This window comes from Haliotis rufescens, unplaced genomic scaffold (genome assembly GCF_023055435.1).
Source record: "Haliotis rufescens isolate VD_foot unplaced genomic scaffold, xgHalRufe1.0.p SCAF_7, whole genome shotgun sequence".
Lineage (NCBI taxonomy): Eukaryota > Metazoa > Mollusca > Gastropoda > Lepetellida > Haliotidae > Haliotis > Haliotis rufescens.
Window position 1 is genome coordinate 21270467 of NW_025964361.1, and position 26457 is coordinate 21296923.

Sequence of the window (26457 nt, forward strand, 5' to 3'; positions counted from 1 at the left end):
TTCATCAAGTGAGATTCCTGCTTGCTACAGTTGCTTCCATGTACTGACACTTAGTATTACTGCAGGAAGCAGAGCGTATCACGTACAGGCCATTACCTCGTGAAAATATCGGGTAGATGAGCCGATCTTTGAACTGTCTGATTATATATTTACACTGATCTTCAGCGAGCGGCGTTACTAATTACCCGCCACTGTTCCAATAAAGAATTTGCATGGGGCCCTGGAAAACTCAATACACGGAAATTGCACAACTCCGCAAGTCGGGTGGGTTAAGATTAACTATCGAACGTGTACTTATGGAAGGATAGCATCAATAGTAGAAATCATTATGCAAATACGCAGCGTCAGAGACGTGGAACCAGCTCTTTCACGAGGAAGAGGTCTGGTTTGCTTTCTACCATTACTTCGTTATAGATTCTTGCTTCTTTTCATCACCGTGCGTTGAGTTAAGTGGGCATATGTGGGTTTAATTGCAGAAACGTTTGATTCTGAGTTGATAGATAACACAGGTTGTAGGGTGATGAAGCCATGACACTTTAGTTACATCAATTATAACATGAGACAACACCTCGGCTCGAAGGCCATAGATGATTAAATGTCGATTATCCGAAACTCGAAGCCCATGAAGTAAACATTGCAGTAGATTATTCCTGTGTGCAAAAGATATAGTCAATGCGATCTGGAAAATAGAACAGTCCGCATTAGCGAGACGCCACCCAGGGCGCTATTAGGTAATGCGATCAAAACGCTGTAGTGTCGTTATTCCTATGTTCGTAACATAGACGGTAATTGTAGCGATAAGGTCGCTTTACGTAACAAGCCCCAGCCACACATTATATTTTATTTCAAGTAATTCTTTCTTGTTGTTTTGTACCTATCTGGTAGAGTCTAGGTTCAAGTTTGCAGGGTATATGCCTAAACTACTCTTATCTCCTCACGCAGAACCCCAGCCTAAATGAACAGTTTATTAAAGTCACGTTCATTGGAGACGCAGAATACGACGGTCACATAAATGTCAAACGATGCACGCAATCACCATCACACGGTCTGTGTGTCGTTGCAAAAAATGATGAAGTAAAAGAACTATATTTCCCTTCAGCAGAAGAACCTGAAATAGAAACCGTGGAGCACATACGTGACATATACTATGGCCTGGCTATTACTTTAGGTGCTACGATCCTCTCTGTTCACGACTCTTTTCACCTGGTAGGCCTCGGTAAGCAAATATATGTACCCCCATCTACGAACGTGATCATGGATGCCAGATTCGATCCTTTAAGTATCCCCTTTGTAGCAAGACATATACATTTTCAACTTCCAGTGCCTGTATATCTTTGTAAAAATGCTATTACATGTATTTTATATAAACTACTTTTTAAGTGAAAAATAGAATACCTCATGTGACTAATTTTGCATTTCAATTGTGGAAAACTGACACTATATCTAACCGAGTTACTGTTACAGTAGTTTCAGCTCTCATAACATTTCCGTTATAATTGTGTAGGATTTTCACATCTATAAAACGTTTGTCCCACATATTAAACTTCCCACAAACTTTTGAATTATGTACGGCCGTCATATTACATTAGCCAGTATGCACTCGGCTGATACAGTGAGTGTGAATGATACTCACGCCATGACAATAATTATCGACACCAACCAGTCATAAGCGACCGCATTCGGGCCAAAAAGAACCCAATGCAACGAAACACTGGGGACAGGGCTTGCCTCTTGCCAGAATCTCATGGAAGTGATCAGTGAGTGAGTGAGTGTGTTGGGTTAAACGCCGCTTTTAACAGTATTCCAGTTATATCGCGGCGTGTCAGCTTAATGTGGGAGGAAAGCCCGAAGTGATGCAGGTATCAGACGTTTACCACTTCGATGAAACCCACGAGCACGGGTATGGTGCTGACAAACCTAGAAACATAATCGGGGCGAACCGGGATTCGACCCACAATCATAGGTTTCTGGCGTGCCCAAGTGACGCAACTCTGCACAGCGAATCGCGGCGCCTTAGACGACTGGGCTCATGGAAGTGATCAGACAGACAGTAATGGATGTCATAATGTTGTGGCAGTCCTTGCAGTGGTCAGGAAGAGTTAAAGCAGTACCTGAAAATTACAGGAACATAACAGTAAGAGATCATGGCAGAAGGACAATTAGAGTGGAAATGAAGACGGTACACACAGTCATAACGTTAACATTGACAGGAGAGGTCGTTGTACTGTATTACCCATTTAATGCAAGGATCATCAAGTATAATTATATCGATATCACATTCCACTAAAACATACTGGAAATGGAAATGCAATCACGTAGTGTATGAGGAATAGATGAATACCAAATGTTTGCAGGAACATGAAAAGGGAATTATATTTCTGTGACCGTTAGTCCGGGGTCTCCAAATGCAAAATTAAGGTTTGAATTCTGGACACTAGTCATCGACATAGCTGTAGTCAGCCCATTGATGAAATCATTAATCTTTGGAGTCGTTGACTCAATATGCTTGACAAAAGGGGATAGTGTTGTGGTGTGCTTCCCCGTGTAGGAAGGGGCCACCTGAAGCTGGCTGCTCACACAGCAGTGATCGATGCACACCCGGCAAGGATAACAATGATTGGATGCCACAAAGAGGCTCTCGTTGCTTTGTTATCTGACAGACGGGGAGGGTAGATGGATGGGTTTCCGGAGAGGATGCGCACGCAGTAACTGACATCCTGCTGGTCATGGTCGCTTGGGAAGAGTATGTCAGGCTATTGGATATCCTCTCATGCGGTGCATGTATTGTGCCTACAGTTATGTCCTATTGTGTGGAGCGAATAGCAGGATAAATGTCCTCAGTTTGTTCATGGTGTTATAGAGTAGATACAAACATGTCCATCACCATCATATACTGTCGGGGCGGTCGGGTAGCCTAGTGGTTAAAGCGTTCGCTCGTCACGCCGACGATTCAATTCCCGACATTGGTACAATGTGTGAAGCCCATTTCTGGTGTCCCCCGCCGTGATATGGCTGAAATATTGCTAAAAGCGGCGTAACAACCATACTCACTCACTCATATACTGTCAGTCCTATACAGACTTCACAATACATGTCCGTGTCAATACAAGTACCACCATATACTGTCAGTCCTATACAGACTTCACCATGCATGGGGGGGGGGGCACGGGTGGCCCAGTCGTCTAAGGCGCCGCGATTTGCTGTCCAGAGTTGCGTCCCTTGGGCACGCCAGAAACCTATGATTGTGGGTTCGAATCCCGGTTCGCCCCAATTTTGTTTCTAGGTTTGTCAGCACCATACCCATGCTCGTGGGTTTCACCGAAGTGGTAAACGTCTTAGACCTGCATCACTTCGGGCTTTCCTCCCACATTAAACTGTGACGCTTTGATATAACTGCAATAATGTTAAAAGCGGCGTTAAACCCAACTCACTCACTCACTCACTCACCATGCATATCAGTGTCAATACAAATACCACCATATACTGTCAGTCCTATTCAGACTCCACCAGACATGTCAGTGTCAATACAAATACCATCATATACTGTCAGTCCTATACAGACTCCACCATGCATATCAGTGTCAATACAAATACCTACATATACTGTCAGTCCTATACAGACTCCACTATACATGTCAGTGTCAGTACAAATACCACCATATACTGTCAGTCCTATACAGACTCCACCAGACATGTCAGTGTCAGTACAAATACCACCATATACTGTCAGTCCTATACAGACTCCACCATACATGTCAGTGTCAGTACAAATACCACCATATACTGTCAGTCCTATACAGACTCCACCATACATGTCAGTGTCAGTACAAATACCACCATATACTGTCAGTCCTATACAGACTCCACCAGACATGTCAGTGTCAATACAAATACCATCATATACTGTCAGTCCTATACAGACTCCAACAGACATGTCAGTGTCAGTACAAATACCACCATATACTGTCAGTCCTATACAGACTCCACCAGACATGTCAGTGTCAATACAAATACCATCATATACTGTCAGTCCTATACAGACTCCACCAGACATGTCAGTGTCAGTACAAATACCACCATATACTGTCAGTCCTATACAGACTCCACCAGACATGTCAGTGTCAATACAAATACCATCATATACAGTCAGTCCTATACAGACTCCACCATGCATATCAGTGTCAATACAAATACCATCATATACTGTCAGTCATATACAGACTCCACCATACATGTCAGTATCAATACAAAAGCAATCATATATGGACAGATCTGTACAGACTTCAAAGTACATGTTAGTATTATTACGAATGCAATCATATACTGTCAGTCCCATTGTAACATATTTCACCATACATTTCTCGATTCCAACAGGTATCATCAGGTTTTTTACAGTCTCGTAACCATGCATTATCTGGATACCAGGCCAAGCGGTACAAATTAAATCAAGTCTAATCCTGTTCTCTTTCAATAAAAACTGATCATTGTAGAGCGGCGCCAGATCCCGTACGAAGCGAGCACGTGCCAGACTGATTGATGTCAGCGCGGTCAAATGTGAGGAGATTAATGTCAAAGCCATGGATTTAGCATCATATGTGACCAAGGGTCAAACCTCATCAAACTAATTACTCGGACACACCCTGGTTGAACTATTGTCAGAATAATGCCAGACGTGCTGTTTGTGCTTTACATGCTCAATTGATATTATTGTCTAAGGATACCTTTGGAACATTCAATAAAGGTCAGTTTGGGATTAAAAGTAGATATTCCTTACCAGAAAAGACAACATTACAAGTGTATGGAACAGAGCGGACAGATGGATCCAACTCAACCCCATCCCAAATCAAAGCCCACCCCAAACCCTTCACAACTCCAACACGAACCACACTCCAACCCCAACACTGATCCCATCTTAACTCCAACACTAACCCCATCCCAACTCCAACACTAATCTCACCCCTTCCCAACACTAACCCCATCCCAACTCCAACACTAATCTCACCCCTTCCCAACACTAACCCCATCCCAACTCCAACACTAATCTCACCCCATCCCTACACTAACCCCATCCCAACTCCAACACTAATCTCATCCCTTCCCAACACTAACCCCATCCCAACTCCAACACTAATCTCACCCCTTCCCAACACTAACCCCATCCCAATTCAAACACCAACCCCATCCCAACTCCAACACTAATCTTACTCCAGCCACACCACTAACTCCATCCCAATTCCAACACTAACCTCATCCCAATTGCAAACACTAACCCCATCCCAACCCAAACACAAACCCCATCCAACCTCATCATTAATCCCATCCCATATCATCCCATCCCATACCCAGCCCCATCCAAACTCCTTCAAAACCCCAATCCCAACACTAACCTCATCCCAACCTCAAACTACATACACCAATCAATAAAAACCGTTCATTAATCCCATCCCATACCATACCCAGCCCCATCCAAACTCCTTCAAAACCCCAACCCCAACACTAACCTCATCCCAACCTCAAACTACATACACCAATCAATAAAAACCGTTCGTCACATCTGGAGCTGTACACACACTGGAAGTTTAGTAGTGCAAATAACTGAGCAGGTAAATACAATCCGATGCTGAGTTTGTGGACAGTTTTAATGTATACATCCAAAAGCAATATAACGAGCGTTCCAGTTCAAGGAAAGCTGTAACCATGGTAATTACATTACCTTTCCGTTCCTAATTATGAGCCAAAGTCATGGAAAGCAGCTAATCTTCACGATTTCCGAAGATTATTTGTGTTTTCTGTACAATGTAACGCAGTCAGTGCCACACACTACCACAAAAATAAAGGAAACTCGTCATAAAACATAAACATAAATTTCGCAAATCCTGAATCAAATGCAGTAATGAAACGCCCCCGTGCTTTAGTCAGCAACACGGTGTTGCAATAAAATGAGGATTAAAACCAAAAAAATGCCCTGAAATTGACAGGTATACGATGAATCTCAAAGCAGAGAGTCAGAAGAATCCCTCACATTTACGCAATCTATTGTATTCCAAACCATCCATATTGAAAGTGTCACGTAAAATACCCGTCTGCCGTTTGAGCTTACAGCCACACTTGTCCTTTTCACGTTGCCATGACAACGTGGTATTGAATTATTTAATGACAATAGTTAACGTTCGTGGATAATTATTTGAAATAGCACGTACATTTACCATTGTACCTGACAATCCTATTTTGATTTGCTACAACCCTTGATCCCTTCACATGCTATACAGTTTATAAATCGTTTGTGTACACTGACATAGGTAATACTGTCAGAGCCAATCGATTACCCAGGGATAAGTAAAGGAATGGTATGATTTTCCCGGCTGCCCCACTGCACATGTGATATATATATATATATATATATATATATATATATATATATATATATATATATATATATAGAGAGAGAGAGAGAGAGAGAGAGAGAGAGAGAGAGAGAATCTCACCTTCGTGTCTTTTGATATCAAATATGTCAACGAGTGTTGATATATTTGATATCAAAAGACACGAGGGTGAGATTTTATTTATCATCCAACATCTTTCTTCCAACTTTTTCAGTTGTAGACAGTAATAAGCAGTGTCTTAAGTGTAAACGTACTGCTAACAGATCTCACCAATGCAATATATCCTGTGGGAGCCAGTTTTGGTTGATAAATACAGTATATAACCTAGCGATGTACAATTTTGTTACGTCATGGTTTCAAATGACGTCATTATCAAACTGGCACGAATAATTTAACACGACACAGGTGTTGGTATTAATTTTAAGGTATAAACAAATTAAAATATACAAGAATTCTCATTATATAGGTATAGGTATAGGTAGCATTGCCAATCCAGGTAAAACGACACATGGTGCAGCTACACAGATGATCCTGACAGATCTAATATTGTCATGGGATACAATCCTTACAGATAACAGACACTATCATGCAGACTTCCTAATAAATCATGCTTCTTCAATTACCCTGTTCCTTTACTGAAGTGGAAATATCTGTGAGATTGCACCATAAACTGAACCTTCAATATTCCAGATGTGCATGACTCTGCACGCTCTAAATAATTGAGCTGTCAATCACCAAAATAGCGCATCTGAAACAAGTGAGATAGATCTCCCGTTTGCTGTGAAGGTATGGCATTGCATGAAACTAAGAGATTAATTGTGTTGTGAATGGCTTGGGTTTGTTTTGCTGTTAGCTAGCTTGTCAACCTTGTTTCAACCAATCATATACTGTTCACCTAAAGCAGTAACTTCTATGTCACTACCAAGATAAATATTTACAGATGCTCTGTGTAAACGGAACTGTTTGTTTTTTTCTTTTTATATTTTTGTAGTATTCATCAAGTTTAAGTTTCAGTGAAAGCAAAATGAGCAATTTTTACATTTTTGATGGACATTGATTAAAACCATTTACGACATTTTGTCATAATGATTGCTTCTAGGATCACTTGACCAACGAAAACTGTCTCAGGTGTATTGCCGGAAATCAGTCAGAAGGCGATGTTAAGTGGATTCTGGGACATGAGTGGAGTCATGAGACACAATACTTTAACAAAATGGGTAACTGAAGGGTCATTAGGTTTTCTACATGCGTCTCTATCTGGAAATACCTAGAAATGTCATAGTTGTCACGGTTAACAGTTAACATACATTTGCCCAAACATATTATTCGTTGTACGAATATACCCGTAGGCTTACTCTATAATATAACCACATCCACTTGGACGAGTCGTAATGCACATCGTCCTACCCTTTGTGTAAATACAGCCTTCCCTTCACGATAGCACCTTCACAAGGTGACATTAGAACACTCTCTATTTGACAGGTGCGACTTCATCAAGAAGCGGCCTTTAAACTCATGGAATTTGTGACACTGTTGAACTTTAGTCTCATCGTAATCTGACAATCCTCAAGGCAGCCTCGATACTCCTTAAGATGTGGTTGCTAGGTTAAGTCGGGTAGCGAGAAGACTGCACTTAGCCAAACATACTTAGCGGCAACACGTTGGTGGCTTTTGGGTATCGAACTCGGACCAAGAGTGTTTGATAACGACCACCAGTCGGCCTGGTAATTGTATCCCCGCGCATCTATTTGTGAAGCAGGTGGTTGAAACATTCATTACGAGATAGCTAAATGCCTAGGTGCTCGCAGAGCCTTGGTGGAATGTCTGCGCTGGGTGATGATATTTCAGGTTTAGTGTAGTAATGGTAATTGGAAATAGTTTCAGGAAAATACCTTCAAGCTCGATACTGAAGATACATTACAATAATAATATGTATAGTATACACACGTTGCAAAATATTGTGATGGAACAAACGCTGTAACATACTGCGTTCCGTTCCATGAGCGAACTTGGCATTTCAGTTGTCTTAATGTTATGTTGACGCAAGTTATACTTACGTTTACAGTATACGAGGGCATGGTAAAAAAGTTCTAAGTCTGACTAACTTTCATCTATGGGCCATAACAAAGTTAACTAGTCGGTTTAGTACATTGTTTGAGTACTTCATTGCAAGTGTATTTGGTCTGTTGAGACCGTGTGTATATTAGTGACAGTCTGTTGAACGTGATAGGGGTTTCTAAATTATTTGGGTAAAAAGAACTGACATTGCCAGAGAAACCTGAGAGCTAATTGAGGCGTATTTCGTGATGTAACATGGGTCTACAACTATGATCCCGAGTCAACACGCCAATCCATGAAATGGCACCATTCCACTTCTCCGGCACCAAGGAAATTCAAGTCTTCAAGATCAGTAAAAAAAGTTATGGTCACTGTATTCTGGAATGCAAAGGGTAATATCCTTGTTGATTACTTAGAAAGTCAAGAGACGATTACCGGTGCCTACTATCCTGATTTGCTTCATCGCCTGAGAGATTCTCTCAAAGAAAAGCGTTGAGGAATGCTGACTGCTGGAGTTATATTTTTTCATGACAATGTCTCTTGTCACCTCTTGACTTGCAAAGGCTGCTGTGTGACAATGTGGGTTCGAAGAGCTTCCTCACCCTCTATACACGCCAGACCTGGCACCAAGTGATTTCCACATGTTTCCTAAACTGAAAGAACATCTTCTTTGACCTTAAAGCTGACGTGAATGGGTTTTTCATGGTGACTACAGAAAACTTCTTCCTGACTGAAATTGAAAAGCTTCACTATCGACAGGAGAGGTGTATTTGAAAAGCAGGGAGATTAATTTGAAAAATCAACACTTTCGAAATTGTTGATTTTTGTTTGACCAGCCCTCGTATATCAAGAGACTCTCTTCTTCAAGTATAAAAGTAATTATAAGTCCAAAATCTTGGGCTGATATCGGTTAATGGAACGCGACCCTGGACTCTTCGTCAGAAACTGTTTATCGGAGAGAGGAAAAATGAATTATCAATACACAATCCGACTGTAACATTGACTATACATGTACTAAATATGAATACAGACCTTCCCAATCGTTATCGTTTTCGTCGCTATTATTGCTATGAAGTGCAGCTGGCGCAATAACTGTGAAACCTCGCGAGTTGATCCTTTTGGTGAAAAGATTGGTAGTATTGTTTTCCCTTGAAGAGTGTAATTTTTAATACTTTGTCCGAAAGAAACACCGCGGATGAATATAAACATAGGATGTAATATTTACATATACATTATATTGAAACACAACTTAATACAACACTGCAATATAGTAATTACTTTCTTTGTCCTGCAGAAGGTATTTTGTTTTGCCACCCACTGATTATATTGCGTATGTCTTCCGCCTGATTTCATATCTAGACATTTTAGAAGTCCCACTGGGAGAAATATTCCAGTTTTATCTTCAAAGCTCTTTTGATCATTTTAATAGCTTTCCAGGATCAAAGTTTTCGTTTAGCGGCTGTGACGAAACCGAACCGAACACGAAAATACCTCGATCATTAAGCGGATAGAGCGCCCTCTGGTAGCAAACGTCAATTCATGCAAGGGAGATAATAATCACATTCATAATGGGTGTTTGTTTGTGGTAATCGCTCTTGTTGATAAGTTGGAAGAAGTTGTAATGTCGACATGACAGGTGTGGAAAGCTGTACTCATGTGCGATATGACAGATAGATATCAGTGTATGTACGTGAAGTTGAGATTCTTGATTTACATAGGTTCGTGTATTATAACACTAAAACCATTAAAGCACCTTCTTACATGTACATGATAAGATTATCTACTTGGGCAACAGAGACACTATACATAGTCACGTTAGACAGATGCATCCGCTTAACAACACACGCCTGTTCTGAACATGAAGAATTTATGTGGTCGTGAATTATTTTTTCTCACGAAACAATGCCTGTGGTTGTCTGCGTATGACTTGAGTACTTTTTAGAGATGACAGCCACCTCCTCGTTTACGAAGTATAATTATCACATGTGTTTTTAGTGTAGTGCACGTATCACGCCAGTGTCATGAGAATGTATTGCGCGTTGTAACTAACGCTCCGTTCCAAGTAGAGACCGTAGCGCTACAAATATCGTTAGAGGGTGACGGTCGTCGTTGCGCCAAGGTGGCTTTATGAATGTGGACCAGACTGTATACTTGGTACGCCCTGCCCTATTTCATCGCATCCGGTTGTCACTGACTCAAATGTATCCATGGTCACGTGTTCAACTCATGTTGCCAGGGCATGATGCAACCCTTCTGATTTCCCAACCTTTTTCTTAGTAGCACAAACACACAACACCTTATCAGCCTAATGCCCAGTGTTGTGAGACTGTCATGTTCGCCAACATCTGTGCCTGTGGGTTTGCCCTAGGTGTCCTAAAAGTTATTATCTCGCCATGCTGAGTCTCAATCATGCAAGCATATCGATTACTGATTCATAATTCTTGCTTGGCTTGCGCTTTTGACTGGTGTCTATTTGTAACTGTGTGGTTCTGCTCTGATACAATGCAGGGTTATAACAATTAACTCCATGGGATAGCATGTCACAGCTCCTTCTGGGTGGATGTGAAGGTGCAGGTCACAATTTACTTGACTCATTGCATAGTATCTGTTATTGTATGGATGTTACACAACATCTGTTGCGTTCATCGTACTTATCAATAGATCATGATATTTCTGTAAAATAACCTTCTGCGTTTGCATTGCGTCCTTATGCGTGACATTGGATGTGTCGAATGTCCATAGCAATGTTAGGCAAATATAACACATCAACGCAAGGGAATACTCAGTCTCTATTATAATACAAGTCTTACAACATTCACTTTAACAGTGTGACGTTGCTCGAGGGTGGAGTTTTAAGTAGAAGTCAATGTTTATAAAATAGATATTTGGCATATCTCGTTTGACACGTAAAAAACATGTTTGTTTGTTTGTTGTTTAACGTCGAACTCAGCAATATACTAGCTATATGACGGCGGTCTGTAAATAATCGAGTCTGGACCAAGCAAACCGATGACATCATGCGCCTCGATCTACGCACTTGGGATACGCTGGCATGCATCAACTAAATCAGCGAGGCTTGGCTACCCGATGACGTTAGTCGCTTCTTGAGAAAGCCTGGGTTGTTGAAGACAAATTCGAACCCGGATCTGCAAGGGGTATATTCCATGTAAAATGACATGACCGGGAGTTTAAACACAAGACAGTTGATAAAAACATGTTGTTGTTTTGTTTCATTAATTAAAAAAATATCAACGTGACGGCAGACCATTTTATAAAATAAGTATTTACTCCGGTGAATGTTTCGTAGATTGCCTCTCCGACTGTGGTATTGAACAGTAATCAATCGAACTATTGTTATTCCCGTTCTACCGAGTTAGACACACTGTCGGTTGACAGTACTGAACATATCATGAAAAGTAATACAACATTAATGAAGGAACTCTTTATCTACCAGTAACACAATGTACACTGTCAAGCACAAAGTCCAACGCATGTTCCAATAATACTCTCCAACGTTTTGAATTAATAATGATCCAGTGAACGTATTGAATGTAGTTTGATGCGACCAGACAGCCTCCCAAGGTGGCATTACTTTGAATCCATTTCATCTCCGGGGGTCAGACATTTATACTTTATAGCCACGAGATACAGCTTTTGATTCTTTTGATGACGAGGCTACTGTTGGGAGTTTATGTTGCCATTTGAGGATTCACGTGGATTAGAAAACGTTTCATTTGACTCAAGGTTAGGGAGCAGCGTTTGTAAGGATCTGTTCACTATCTGTACCATGTGTAAGGGATAGCTTTATCACAATCCACTTGATACATTATGTGTACATGTTAGGAATTGGTTAAACATTAACAGCAACACATAAAGTATTGGACACAATGAAGCTCCATGGATACTAGGTTGTAGGATATACGAAGCCCCACGTTTGCAATAATCTTGCGAGATGCGTAAGCCTTGAGCAGCGCCTCACTCACTCTACCAGAAAACCCTGTAGGCAACTTACTAAAAAACACACTTACATGTTACATCAACTTGTAACACTTCCATTAAAATGTTATCTTTATTGTTGTTTTAATATATATTTTATAGACTTTAGGCACAAGGCTAGCATAAACCAAATCTGCATTGCTTTTTCATGAGAATGTTTATGCCTCAGCAGTAAAATAATATTGATTTATTGCCATGTGTGCGGACCAGATCTCTATTTTCCATCTCATGTTGAAGAAACATAAGATCTTATAGCGTTGCAATTATCGCGGGTCACTGCTCCCGATATCAAATTATTCTTCAGGTAAACACAATGACATTCCACTGCGTCAGATGCCAATATAGCTACCTTGAATGCCGTCTTTGGCTTCCAGTGACAGAGACAAGAGACAAACAAATAACATATCCCCGCCTCCCGGAAAGAACACATAGATTCACGGCTTAAGAAGTCACTGACTGTTCGTGTGTGTTGCAAATTACACTGAACCAGGCACTCTTGGCTCTCTGTTCTGAGTCGTCATTAGTAAGATTGGCAAAGAGATTGTCATGTGGATTATAAATAGACAACCATGAAAGGTGTTCTCGGTAGGTGTTCAGGCTGAAATGTCTGGATGACTGTCATAATGGAGGACGCGGTGGCCTTGTGGTATAAACGTTGCGATTCGCTGTTCAGAGTTGCGTCCCTTACTAACTAGGATCAGACTGTCGGAGATTCCAATTGTGCTGATTTGTGTCTGTGGGTTTCCACAGGTTGGTTCAACGTTTATTTGTGTAGATTTTGGACTTTCTCCACACATTCACCTGTCACGTCGTTTTATAAAACTGAAATACTGAAAAACTCCATGTACATGTATCATTGAAGTAGATCAACGGTCGACCTATGCTTCACATTCATCTATAGAATGTAAACTTAAGTTTTTCTAAAATATTCGTCACTAAATACACAGACCGTGTGCAACTTTTGTGTAATAAATACCTTTTATAACAAACTGAATATTGCATTGCGGGGTAATGTCACAAACTGCCGGACAAAAGAAAGAATACATCTATGCTTGACCGTGGATACACATGCAACAAACAAGATCTGGTTAGTCGATGGTGATATAAAGATAAAGATATCCTGGTTGTGTTTTGGACCTTACGTTTGCAGCGTTTCGGCGACTTTTCAATTCAATTTTTAAGAGTATGCTCTCTTTGCCCGGAAAAATCCCAATATTAGTAGAGGGATCACATGGCATGTTCGCATCACATTCCACATGTGAAGACGACATAGAAGGATATTGGATCCTTGTTTGCTGATAACTGCAAACATAATTTCTAGCCGCTGTCATCCATCTATGCGTCTTTTCCATGGATGTTGACACACCCAATGCAGATATCCGCGCAGCACTTTACACCTTGCAACGCTACACCGCAGATAAATGTCAATACACCCTGTTGCAAGTAATCCAAAAGATATACAGCACAATTATCTGTGGTGTTTCACGTCGTATTTCGTCTTAATGAAGAGTCTGCAGACATGTCTTCTACCATCAATCAGAACTAGTTCTAGGTTGACGTCGATCCGGATTAGATTCAAAATTAATCTGCCGGGCTGCAGACGGTGAAGTTAGTACTGAGGTCAGGTTTCAGGTGGTCCGCCTTGTCTATTACAGTTAAATCTGGGGCTCGACAAGAGAACAAAATCAATACTACATGTTGGTTGTAGATAATAATGCACAATTAGGCAAACTTTATATGCTTTCATATTGACAGAAATATATATGAATGTTTATGGATTTCTGACGTATGTGCATGATCATTAAACAGGCATTACAGAGATGGCAAAATATCTTCGTTCTCATATTTGTGGACATTAATTAGTATAACAATTGATATTATCATATAATGCCGAAGCGAATAGTGCCGGTGTGTTGGGCATTCTCCAGCTTCCCAAGAAATCTGTTCTCTCCTTACTATTACAGCAAATAGGGTTTGGGTGCTCCTGCACATCATCAGCTCAGGGCCCTTGTCCCCTCTACACGCAGCCCAGGAAGCGCTGCTTTGTCAAACCCACCCAGAACGTTTCGGAGAATGTGAAGACTCCCCAACACTGCAGCCTTCTGTATTACCCAGATTGTCAGAAGGGCTGCATTCCTGGTAGCAAACCCGGGTACTCCTCCAATGTTAGTCAACGGATTGGAAGGTACCAAACCTAAGGCACAAAGAACAATGAGAAGTCGCACAACTTGGTACTTGGGATTCAAGCGTGTCATTTCGAAAGCCTGTTCAGCATATTTGCCATGTTTTTCCTGAATCTTGTCAATCACATTAGTGTCAAAAGGGACAGAAAATTCAATGATATAAATTGATTTCATTAGATTTATAAAAATGGACAAGATCAGGTTTGTTGGCCTGGATACGTCTGAGGCTGTATACGGGCCTATTCCAAAGGATTTTGTATTTATCATTTTCCATGACGCCCTCTACATATTCCGGGTCGTACTATGGATGGACCTGTGACAAAACCACAAGCATGGCGAAGACGGTAATAAAATGATCGAGCCACTCCATCATGTCGCTTAAGATACTGTTTTTGTGCCAAAGCTGGGCATCCACTGACAATGTGTTGGACAGTCTCATTAAATAGTTACATAATCTACATTTCATATTTAAATGTTGATACAAAATCACACATTGACGGTTTCGAGTAGAAAGTGACTGGTCCTGAGCAGCAAACAGAGAGCCTTCTGTTTCACTTTTTCAGGCTAGCTGATTTCATCCAAGCGAAGGACTCTGCACGGTTGCTGATCTTCTCTACACAACCCACATAAACTCAATGCACTGGTCGTTCACATAGCCTCTCCTCTCCGGGCTGACTTGATATGGCATTTCGCTTGTCTGACACTCATTTGTTGTACCGCCCAGGGGTACAGAACCATCAGCAAACTCAACATTAACATTGAGATTATGTCCCACATCCTTGGCTCGTTTAAGAAAACTGTGGAATGCCTTGTTTTCATCATCTTGACATGCTTCACAAGACAAATAAATGTGTGTAAATTATTATTATTATTATTATTTACAAATTAAAATAAAAAATGCACCAAAGAGGGTTTGGGTGATCCTGGCACAGTCAGGCTGGTTAGTATTATTATTGCTGTTGTTCTTATAATAAACTTGTTGATATTGATATTTAGAGGTTTATTGGTTGTTCTTTTATCATGTACATATTTTGGACTTTCAACGTTTGTCCATGGAAATTATAAACATTACTAGCTTGTGGCACACGCTACTCACTGCCCTGCACACATGATGACTTGATATAGAAGAGTCATCAAGAAGAGCTTTGTTCACTGGGCGAGTCATTCTGAATGCTTGTCTCGGCACAGATAGACTACGGATAACATTCAAGCTGAACAGACCGATGGGACTGGCCGTGCGGCAGACAATGTTGCGTCGTGTTTATTACAATTCTTTTGAAATACAACTCTATTCTTGAATGTTCGCGGAGATCGTGCAGTCAACTCGGGAGTTATCATTGTTAAAACACTCCTTCACCCATGGTATCTTATCTGTTGATAAACTGTAGTTCCCTTCTACTTTGACGAGATCGTTTTTATCACATGAAAGACAGCGAAGCAGGTGGTAGCTCTCCGTGTTGTTAAGAATGAAGTTCGTCTTCTTACTGCGTGCGGCTCAGTTCCGATGAAATGCTGGCACACACAGGTTAATCTGAAGAAAGTAGTTGGGCAGGTTATGTCCCTCCAAGCAGAGTTCATGTAATAATATGTACATGCTTTATGAACATAGACATATACAGCTGACAATCAGTACAACTGTACGAAAAAAAATGTAGTATAACTTCATTTATTTAAAATGGGTATGGGCTCTTAAATAAATCAAACACTGTACACAAATCATAATCCACAGAATTTAGGCCGATACTTAAAACACAAACATTATTGAAGTTAAATTAAGTTAAAGTTCACTTACGTTGAGGAGACATCAATGTTTCAAAGGCAGATACGCTTGTTGGAATGATTGCAATTACAACTGATTTATGATGCTTTGAAAGCCAAGCCTATGAGGAAAACACCCCAGGTAATTCATTATATTTCCAGACTCTGGTTTTTTTGTTCACTAAAGGTCATCAAATAATCATAGCAGTGGCTGAATGCTAGCCGTAACAACAAAGAATAATTAACAATTCTGGTGCAGCTATTGCGATCAAAGAGAAAACAGAACATTCATAATCTCCAATCTGCTGTTTACGACAACCGAACACGAGTTCCAATACAGTTGTTGGCAGTTGCCTAGCAATGGGAGCGCGTGACAGACACACTGCAGTAGGCGTGCAGTTGAGGATGAGCACCATTAGACCTAATGAAACTGCATCGTACAAGTATTGATTATAGCTTGTCTATAGGCAACAGTGCATGCTTCCAGTCACCTGCATGTTGTATTGTGCATGTGTATGGATTATGTATTATATTCCTTAGTGTGACAGCTTTAATCTTTACTTTATTGGGTAAGGAATTATCAACACCAAATTTGTATAGCAGTTTTTTGGTGGATAAGGCTCGGAACAATGGCAGTCCGAGGATGTGGGATTCAAATTCAAAATCTACATGTTCTTTTTACTGTTTACTACAATTGTATGACATTTTTTAAAATTACTGATTACTCTAATCACACACACACACACACACACTGTGCCTCAGGTTCATCGCTGAATATGAACCGGAGGCCATCTTTAATGAAAATTCAAAATATACTGGACCGCAAAAGAAACGTCACGATATATGAGAAAACTTATTTGTCCAAACACTGCAAACATACTTTGAGGCATATTAAAAAGATGAAACTTGGCAAAACTGAACATCAAGGCTGGAATTAAAGTGTCAAATGTTCTTAAAGTGAAACACAACACTAGTGTCTGAGAAATTGACATCGCAAGTCAGTATCTCGAACGTTCGCCATGTGCATTGATGACTGTCGTGCACCGTCGATACATGGAATGGATGAAGCGGTTGATGAAGGCCATAGGCACTTGACCCCACACTCTGAGGAACACCAGATGCAGTTCAGCTGCAGTTGTCGGCCTTGGTCGGACGTCATTCAGCCGTCTTTGAATCTCGTCCCACAGGTGCTCAATGGGATTTAAATCGGGACTGAGGGCAGGCCACTGCATGGTTGTGATGCCATTCTGCTGGAGGAAGTCTCTTGTTGCTCTCGTAGTGTGGGCACGGGCGTTATCATGCTGAAACTCGTGGTTGCGGCGATGTGCCAAATGAGGTATGGCGTGTGGTCTGAAGACTTGATCAATGCACCGAGCTGCTGTGACACCATTGCCTCTCTCTGGACCGATGTTCTGGAAGACCACAGGGCCGACCATCTGTGCAAAACCAATTCCACCCGACACCATGATGCTCGGACCACCCCACGAGTCTCTCTCAACACACAAGCATCCCAATAACGTTCCACGCGGCGGCGCCAGACTCACCCTCTCTGCCATCTGCTGTTGAGATATAGTAACGGCTCTCGTCTGAGAACAGTACTCTTCTCCACTGCTGGTGGTGCCAATGCTGGTGCTGTGTTGCCCACTGAAGACGGTCCCGTCGATGACGTGGTGTCAGAATGGGTCCTCGCGATCGGTGTGGCCTGTGACAGTGGAGGTGTCTGCTCGTCAATCGTCGACACCACGGTGTCCGCACTAATAATTATGTCGCTGGTGTGTTCCCATGGTCTGTCGAGCAGTTTCCGATCTTGAAGATGCTGTCACACAATCTGACGATCTGGTGATGACGCTTGGTCTTCCACTACGTGGTCGGTAATCTGTAATGTTGCTGGAGCCTGTATATGGTCCTTACGTGGACTTGAAATGCATTGGCTACTTGCTCGGCGGTTTGTTCAGCTTGCAATCGTCCAAGGGCATGGGGTCGCTGATTTCTTGTCAATCTCGGCATGTGGTAGCACTTCAATAACGAATGAAAGTAATCCGATCTGGGTGGATTTTTATAGGGCAAGAAATGCGGGAACGCATGTGCATTTCAACTCACGTGCATCGGGTTACCATGGCCGTTGCCGTGATGCATTTGGGCGATCGGTTTAATTGTCATCTGCTTTGTTTTTTTATCATCAAATTTCATTTTTTAGGACCAGGTAATGTTAAATTTTAGACACTTTGCCAAAAAAATACCGCGATATTTAAATGACAACTTTTCATGCAATGTTACTTGGGGTGACGTTTCTTTTGCGGTTCAGTATATTAAAAAAACGCTTTCAAAGCCTGGAGTCAGATCAATATATGTAACGACACAGGATATAAAATAGTTTTCCAATGAGACATCGCATTTGATCACTTGTTGTGCCCATGTATCCTGATAGCTGTATTATCGGACTCTTAATGAGATGCTCTTTGTGGGCACACTTGACGAGTCACCAAGCCACTCAACTCGCGACAGTACGCCATCCGGGCATGAAATACCGCCTCGCGAAAACAGAGGCATTGATGTAGGCGGCGCACATCCCGACAATGTGCTGCCATTCGTCACACAAAAAATAACCACAATAATTAAAATATATCCAAGATAATATGTGACATGTATTCCATGTCCTTTCTTTGTATTCAGTGATAAATGTCTGCGTCAAATACTCCTATATAATATCATCTAAAGGTTACTCACAAGTCCTTAGTGCGCAACTTCAACTAAGCCAAAATCGATCTTCAGCACTTCGTCCGAGGACACTTTAGTCCTGGGTGGCAGGTGGGTCGGATCATTAGTTGGACTTATGCCTCTCCCTGCTTCATGCAGCGTTATTTATGATGATGCGCATATTCCCTGTGACAGATTGTGATAGTAACGGTTTCGAAGGAATGCACTACATCAACGCTATTGTTGAAACATGTATATCAGCGTGTCCTGGGGTTGTTACTTAGACGATTGTTGTGTTATTAAACCGTTTAACCCATCGGAAACAAAACACAAATTATTTTGTGTATGATTTACCTTTTTATGCAATTGTGTGAGTGCCGGATGCTACTGTTCGAGCAGCACATGCTTACCCGTTTCGCGAACACCTGGTGTCATCACTGGTTTTCGATCAGTGATCTGTTCATATAATGTCAACCACAAACTTGCCTTTTACGCCCAGTGGAATCTATTTCGGCAGGTAATCGAGACTGGTGATTCTCTGCCGTTGACGTTATGCATTTACGACAGTGTCCATCGGTGATGCTATTGTGATACTCTGGTGACAACACCGCATGCAGCATATTTTGATCGTGTTACTTCCACTCCAGATTAATAAACATGTATTCTCAACTTGATCGGGTTTTGTCAATGTGGCCTCTTTGTTGATATTGTTTGATGAATTAATGCATAAATATTTTGTCGAAAGCAAATTTGAACACTTACTAGCAATTATCTTTTTTACAAACATATAAAGGCTCATTTGTTGACCTTTTCTTTGATACAGTCGATTTATATATTAAGAAACTAATCGTGATCTTACGTGAGTTTAACCCTGCAACTGCTGTAAATCCATTAAATTAAATTAACAAATAACAAGAGCTACGTGATAAAACAAAGTGTTGTGTCAGTTATTATATCTCTCTTTGGTAGGTGCAAGAGCACTTCATGTCGAACTATTACCTTAATGTGCGAAAATGCAAGTTTCAATATTTAGTTCGATGTGTAAATAAGTAATTCACTTATCTTAGACTGGTCTTTCAATAATTGACACTGATAAGGAGAATACATATATTTCATATTCAATATGTGTATCATAAATCGTCTGGTAATTTAGAGCAATACAATTTCGTGTATACTTTTGAAATGTAAGAATTTTCTGATATATTTATACACGTTAAATACACTTTCACCTTTCACCTTAGTTTACCGTTTTTTTTGTACATTTACGGCAGAAGATTATAAAAGACAATTGCTGCTTGGTATTTGTAGTATTATTGATTGAAACGAATACTAAAACAGGTATTACAATAGTGTTAACATTTATGTGAAGTCTTTTGCTTGAACAAAACCCATTGAACCACTACAAGAACAAGCCATAAAAATTGTAATGTAGTTAAGTTTTACACCCCTTAAGAACACGGGAAAGTTGAGAGACTCTGTCGGGTCATAAATCTCTTAAAATGTAGTTTAGGTGAAGATTGTGGCTCCGCGCAGTGATAAATTGTCCGTGTCAACGTGACCCGCAATCAACAAGTTAACTAAAGACGCTAAACTTCACAATAGTCCTCGGAGAAAGCTGATGCAAGAAAAAAGGGTCTGCATTTATTTCAAGGTAACTTGCTGCGCGGACGTAACACCTCATTGAGGAGCGTGTCACCCTTGACCTAGAATCGAGACGTCAAGGCGAGGCGAGCGCTCTGATTGGTTATAACATGTGACGGACAGGTTGAAATGTACATTGTGTGTACGCAAACATGGCTGACGAAGTAAACAGTTGTGTCTCTTTGCGATTATTTCCAGGTAAAGTTTTGAAGGAAAGTGAGCGACAAGGAATGTGGATACCCTCCTCTCACCGCACATGAGGTCGTGCGTACGTCAGTCCGTCCATAATGCAGAAATGTGTCCCGAAAAGCTGGGAATACCTTGCTGGGCTGCTGCTGATCCTGTCGTCTGCTCGTGTTGCCGGTAAGTTTGAACATATTTGTGTTCTCCTCCTCTGTAGACAAGGAATTGTCGCATCAATCATATACACCTCTTGGCTGTAGAACACCCTTCCAGATTCAAAATTCACTTTTCGTGTTCCTGTAAACTTTGTCTGGGACTTTCTTTGTTGCTTTATGTACAGCTGTGCAGATGTTATATGCCGCTTTGTACATTGTGTTGCCTTCTGAGTCACACACTCTATCGATTTTTAAAAATCTTTGACGCGAAAGATATTACGAGACTTAATCATTTAAGCACTACGAAGTATTAAATAATGTTGTATCATAATCTGTTTTCAAAAATTGAGTTAAAATATAACGTCAGATGATAATTGTTTGTGTCAAGTGCAGAGATCGAAGGAAAATGACAAGATATAATTATAAGTGTAGCTGTTATGAAAGTGTTTCTAAGTTGAACCAAGTAATATTATATAACTACTTAAAACTATGAGTTTATATTTAAATGATTGCAATGGAAGTATGACTGCGTCCATACAAGTGGGGTCGGTGAGGTTGTGGTGGGGTGGGAGGGGTGGGGGTTGGGGGGGGGTGCTCTTTCAAATCGTTGTGTCTTGCTTGTCGATGCTAGGAGGAAATAGAGACCGTTATGCAAACAATATCTCCAAAAGTTTTAGTTCGCATCTAACACTGCTGACCTCACGGAGATCCCCCAAATCCACGCACCTTTGAAATCAGCTCAACATTAACGCGTCTCCACGCATTCTCACTGCAAGCGAGTTGTAAAACTTATGACAGGGTGATATGTGTTGAATTGAACAACGCGGATCGCCATAGAAGTAATATTGAACAGATAAATTTACAATACACAGTTAGAACCGTCCGTCCGCAGCAAACAAGGCGTCCAGGACACGAAGTGATGTTTGCTAACCCGAGCGACACACGGTAATCACCAGCACAGAGTCAAATTTCAGCTAAATTCCTAGCTACAAGTTTTGGATAGTTGAATGGTTACTATTATTTTCCCATGCCACTTTGTTGAACTGAACCTAGCAGCTTTTAAACACACTACGCAACAAGGCTTTGTTGTTGAAAGTCCATTGTGGGGTATGCATTTACATGTAGGGTTCTACCATTTACAAACGAACATTATGATTTAATTAGCACTCGTGTAAAGGGTGAAACGATGGAATTTGGCAATTTTGACCAGCATTATATGGGATCTTTGATTAGCCGGCAGCTGCGTGTAAATCCGTCGTATTTAGCGATAAGCCGGAGTCCATACACCGAATAACTGCATCATTACCTTGGTGTCTTACATGGCCCGAACACAAGATATTACGCTTGTGATATTAACTTTTACCCGTGAAGTTCATGCTGCCTCCACAAAGCAGATGATCGCATATTAAAATTTATTATGTGTTATTATAAAGTAAATTATCTCTAAATGAAATGACTTGACACCTTAAATACAGACATGTGTCAAAAATAACATATTTTATATTAAAGACATAGGGCACTAGGCATTAATTATTTAATAATATTTAGTCTTGACTCTTAACTTTGCACCTAGTTGTCCTGAAGCCTCTCATAGTTACGGTTGTCTGCGTATCTAGCGAGGAATCGTGAACATTCATGTTATACCTGGTAAATCGACATATGTAGCCATGTTTGGCTTTTAGATTTTCTTCTATTAATCACGTCTTATCCCTTCACAGAGGTCCCCAGTGTTTGATATTTTTTTGATTCGTGTAGAGTTTATTATTTACAGCTGTGACTGGGGTGTTTCCTCTCGCCCTCCCATGGTACAATGTCATGATTTATCACAGCCTGACAGCGGGGTTGGCATTGTCAAACAAGACACATTCGTTATCATTATTTGTGGCAATAGGCCGAAACATGGGACTCAACATCGTATAATTGACCCCAGTGCGCCACAACGTCAGTAATAGAGCTGAACGAGTACTCTGTGTGCTGCATTAGCTGAGTATTACCATCTGTAAATATTGTCTACGTTATATATATAATTCTGTAACCGCCCTTTCCCATGGGCAATTTATTCGGAATTGGATAGATGTTTGCTTATCTTCACATTATGATTATAAGATTTGATTATTATCAGAAGGAAAGTATAGGAGGCACTACTGAATGGACCTTCAGGAGGTAAAAGTAGTGCTTTCGACCTTCGTATCTGTTGACAGTATAAACACACCATTAAGTTAATTAAGGTTTCGCAAAGTATAACACAATGATTACATGTAGTTAAACACTGCTTGCGCTACGGGGAATTATGTATGTATCCCCCAGTGAATGTAAGGTGCCGGGTTGCCTGCACGCTATTTCAAAAGTTAATGTAATTTTATAGCGATCGTAAAGAAAATGCTTGAAATGTCAATCTGTTTCCCAATGACGTTATTTTATCAATTTGTGACGTCATGAATAATGGATGACATCACAAAGTTTTATTCTCAACAATACAACAGTATGACGTCATATCATCTTTTAGAACCCCTAAAACTACATTCTGGGTATTGTGTACTAGTGTTTATTTTACGTGCAGATACTAACATACACTGGCAAGAACGGTTGTCGTAAAAAACGTTATATGTTTGAACCTTTTCCAATATGTAAAATGACAGATCTAATGATAAATGTACATGGTGCAGTAATCACAATATCATTGATATATATCGATGATATCCCGGTTACATAAGAACTGCTTTACCGTGTCATCGATTAAATCATCGAGTATATACGTGACATGTAGTGTAACTAATAAGACGCTCGTTTCGTCCGTGCAATACGCATGCAAGTACAATCGTGCCTTCTGTGTAACTTCAGCTAAGGAAACCAGCTGTTTCGCTCATCGATGTAAGAAATATGTGTTTGATCAACACAGTTATTATCACCTAAATCGATCCCTTCATTCGTGTTATTACAAAATGTGTGATCTCGGCACATGTCATATTTCACGATTGGGCCTGTCAATGCACTGAACGACACTGTAACTCCATGCTTTGTTCAAACAACATATGACTGAATGATAGCTGCTTGTTGTCTTATTGCATAATATCCATGTCAAGAGCGCAGTGTACACTCTGGTACCAGGCGTGTTATAAAGCCAGTGTTAGTTAATAGCTTGTCAATTGCACATGCTCCAGTTGTAGTTATCATGTGATCTTAGGTTATTTCAAGAGTAAAGGGTTGATTTCAATATCACGTGAGAACATAAATCAAGATTTTGTTTGACAGTAAAACAATAACGTTTTTCTCATAGAACGAGTAGCAAGGCCACTTGCGCTTTATCGGTCAAATGTTAATTCATGACGTATTGTGTTTCAACTTGATACTTGCTGACTGGACAACTTTAAACTTTTTAGATGGCTCATATTAAATTGACCTCAAACTCAAGCTTATACAATTGGTTAACGGTAATGTAAAAAGACACCTATTTTGCTTCGTTTATATTTTTGTCACTTTTTATAGTGTTGACATTTGGACAATATGTCAGTAAAACAGTTTAAAAATGACATTATAAAACTCCATTTACCTTTTGTATGGTGTATGTAGACAAACACGAAAAACATAAAACATAATACATACACGATGGTTGTACACGTAGTGCGCAGCATTGATCTGACACTTTCAACTAAGGCTATCAGTTGACGATGAAACACATGTTACAGTTATATACATAACAACAAAGGAGAATATATGCTAGGAATCCGAGAGGTTTTAATTAGATATATGTCAACGTGTGTACCAGGTGTGGTAGTGGAGAATATTTTACTTGAATAATTAGTTGTTAATTAGAATATATATCTATATTACTGTCACATACACATACAAATGTAGACTTCAGAATGAAATGACCGTATGTGGATATGACTGAAATTGTATGAACATAAGTTAAACTGTTTTGAATATGCTATGGAGTGTGAACACCCAAGGTTGGAGCCACTGTTCAGGCTTTGTTCAGGCGTAATGCATGACATCATTCTTCAACCCAGTAATATCAGGTAACAATAAAAAAACATAACATAAATCAAGACTTTTACACCACTTATATCATTTATTATAAGGTTATATTATTGCACGAGTGGCCATGCACTTTCTCCGAGTAAATGTTATACCATACTGCAATAGTACACGAGACGACAAATACATGTACGTTCATGTATAGAGGAAGTACGTTCGTGTATAGGAGGAAGCGCTTTCATGTATAGGAGGAAGTACGTTCATGTATACGAAAAGTCAGTTTCACGCCTATCTTCAATATTCCTATGATCATGGAACAAGCCTATGAAATTTAAACACAACACACTCTTACATTTTTAGCATGACACATTTAGAAATACCCGCGCTAATATGTTGTATTTCTCGTTTAATAGTGTATAATGCATTCATCTATAGAAAACCTCTTAATGAGTAACTGCAATGGTAACGGAGAATCATGATTGATTGTATATTCTTGCCAACAGAGTAAATCACTGATGGATTACAGAGCACGGGGTGTGCCCAGTAATCTGTCAGTGATGTGTATGAATGCTAGATCGAGTCAGCACAACCAAGAGATATTTGTTACAAAAAATAGGTGGTACATATAGCTTTGGTGCCTTCATACAGGTTCGAAAATGCTTTCCAGTGAAGACAAGCCTTATTTGACATACAAATATACATCACCACTTTTCACAAAACCACATATAGTCGATATCAAACATTTCAAGATTTATCATACCAAGCCACAGCCCCACAAGCTCCCCCTTTTGGTCCTTCACCCCTACTTATCTTTCATTCCAGGTATTGAATCAGGCATGGACTACCTGTGCATACTACCTGTGGTTTTAACGCTAGGGTGATAATAGTGGGACATTGGTATCCCGGAGCTGGGATTAAGGGGAGTAAGACGCCCAGACAATCGCGTCCTACCGTTGTATTTGGTCATGGATATTGACTTAAAATGTGTCAGGCACATTTCCCTATGGGTGTCTTGTACTGATACTTACACTGTTGGATTGTAATGGATCACAGATATGTCAAATATACCACCAACTGGGTTCAACTGTAAGGTAACATGGCGTGACAGGTTGAAGATTGTTTTAGTTTTAGATGATAGAGGATTGAAGATATTGATATACATACATATCATCTACACAAATACGTGTTAAGTTATAGCCAAGGGTAACATAACGACACAGTTGCACAATATTTATACCTCATGGTATGCTTCAAGTAGAGTTCTCTCTCTAGTTCCACCAACTGGTTCCTGGATATATCCACCAACTGGTTCCTGGATATTTCCACGATACGAGATATACGTATGATTACAAGGACCTCGATAATTCATGAACCTCTTGTTTCAAATTAGGAATTTGATAAAAAGCAATCAGAAGTTTTTGTCCA

At 40.3% G+C, this 26457-nt stretch overlaps 1 protein-coding gene across 3 annotated transcripts in view; it reads left to right on the forward strand.

The window, feature by feature from the left end:
* The window catches only part of LOC124139830, a 61698-nt gene that overhangs the window by 16363 nt on the left and 18878 nt on the right, over positions 1–26457 (forward strand). For 2 of the 3 annotated variants that reach the window (XM_046507200.2, XM_046507202.2), the window contains exon 1: positions 20839–21079. In XM_046507200.2, the coding sequence (XP_046363156.1) occupies positions 21004–21079 (76 nt within the window). In that variant the 5' untranslated portion in view covers positions 20839–21003. Of the gene's footprint in view, positions 1–20838; positions 21080–26457 lie in introns of those variants that run through there. The other variant, XM_046507199.2, reaches the window with a different exon arrangement.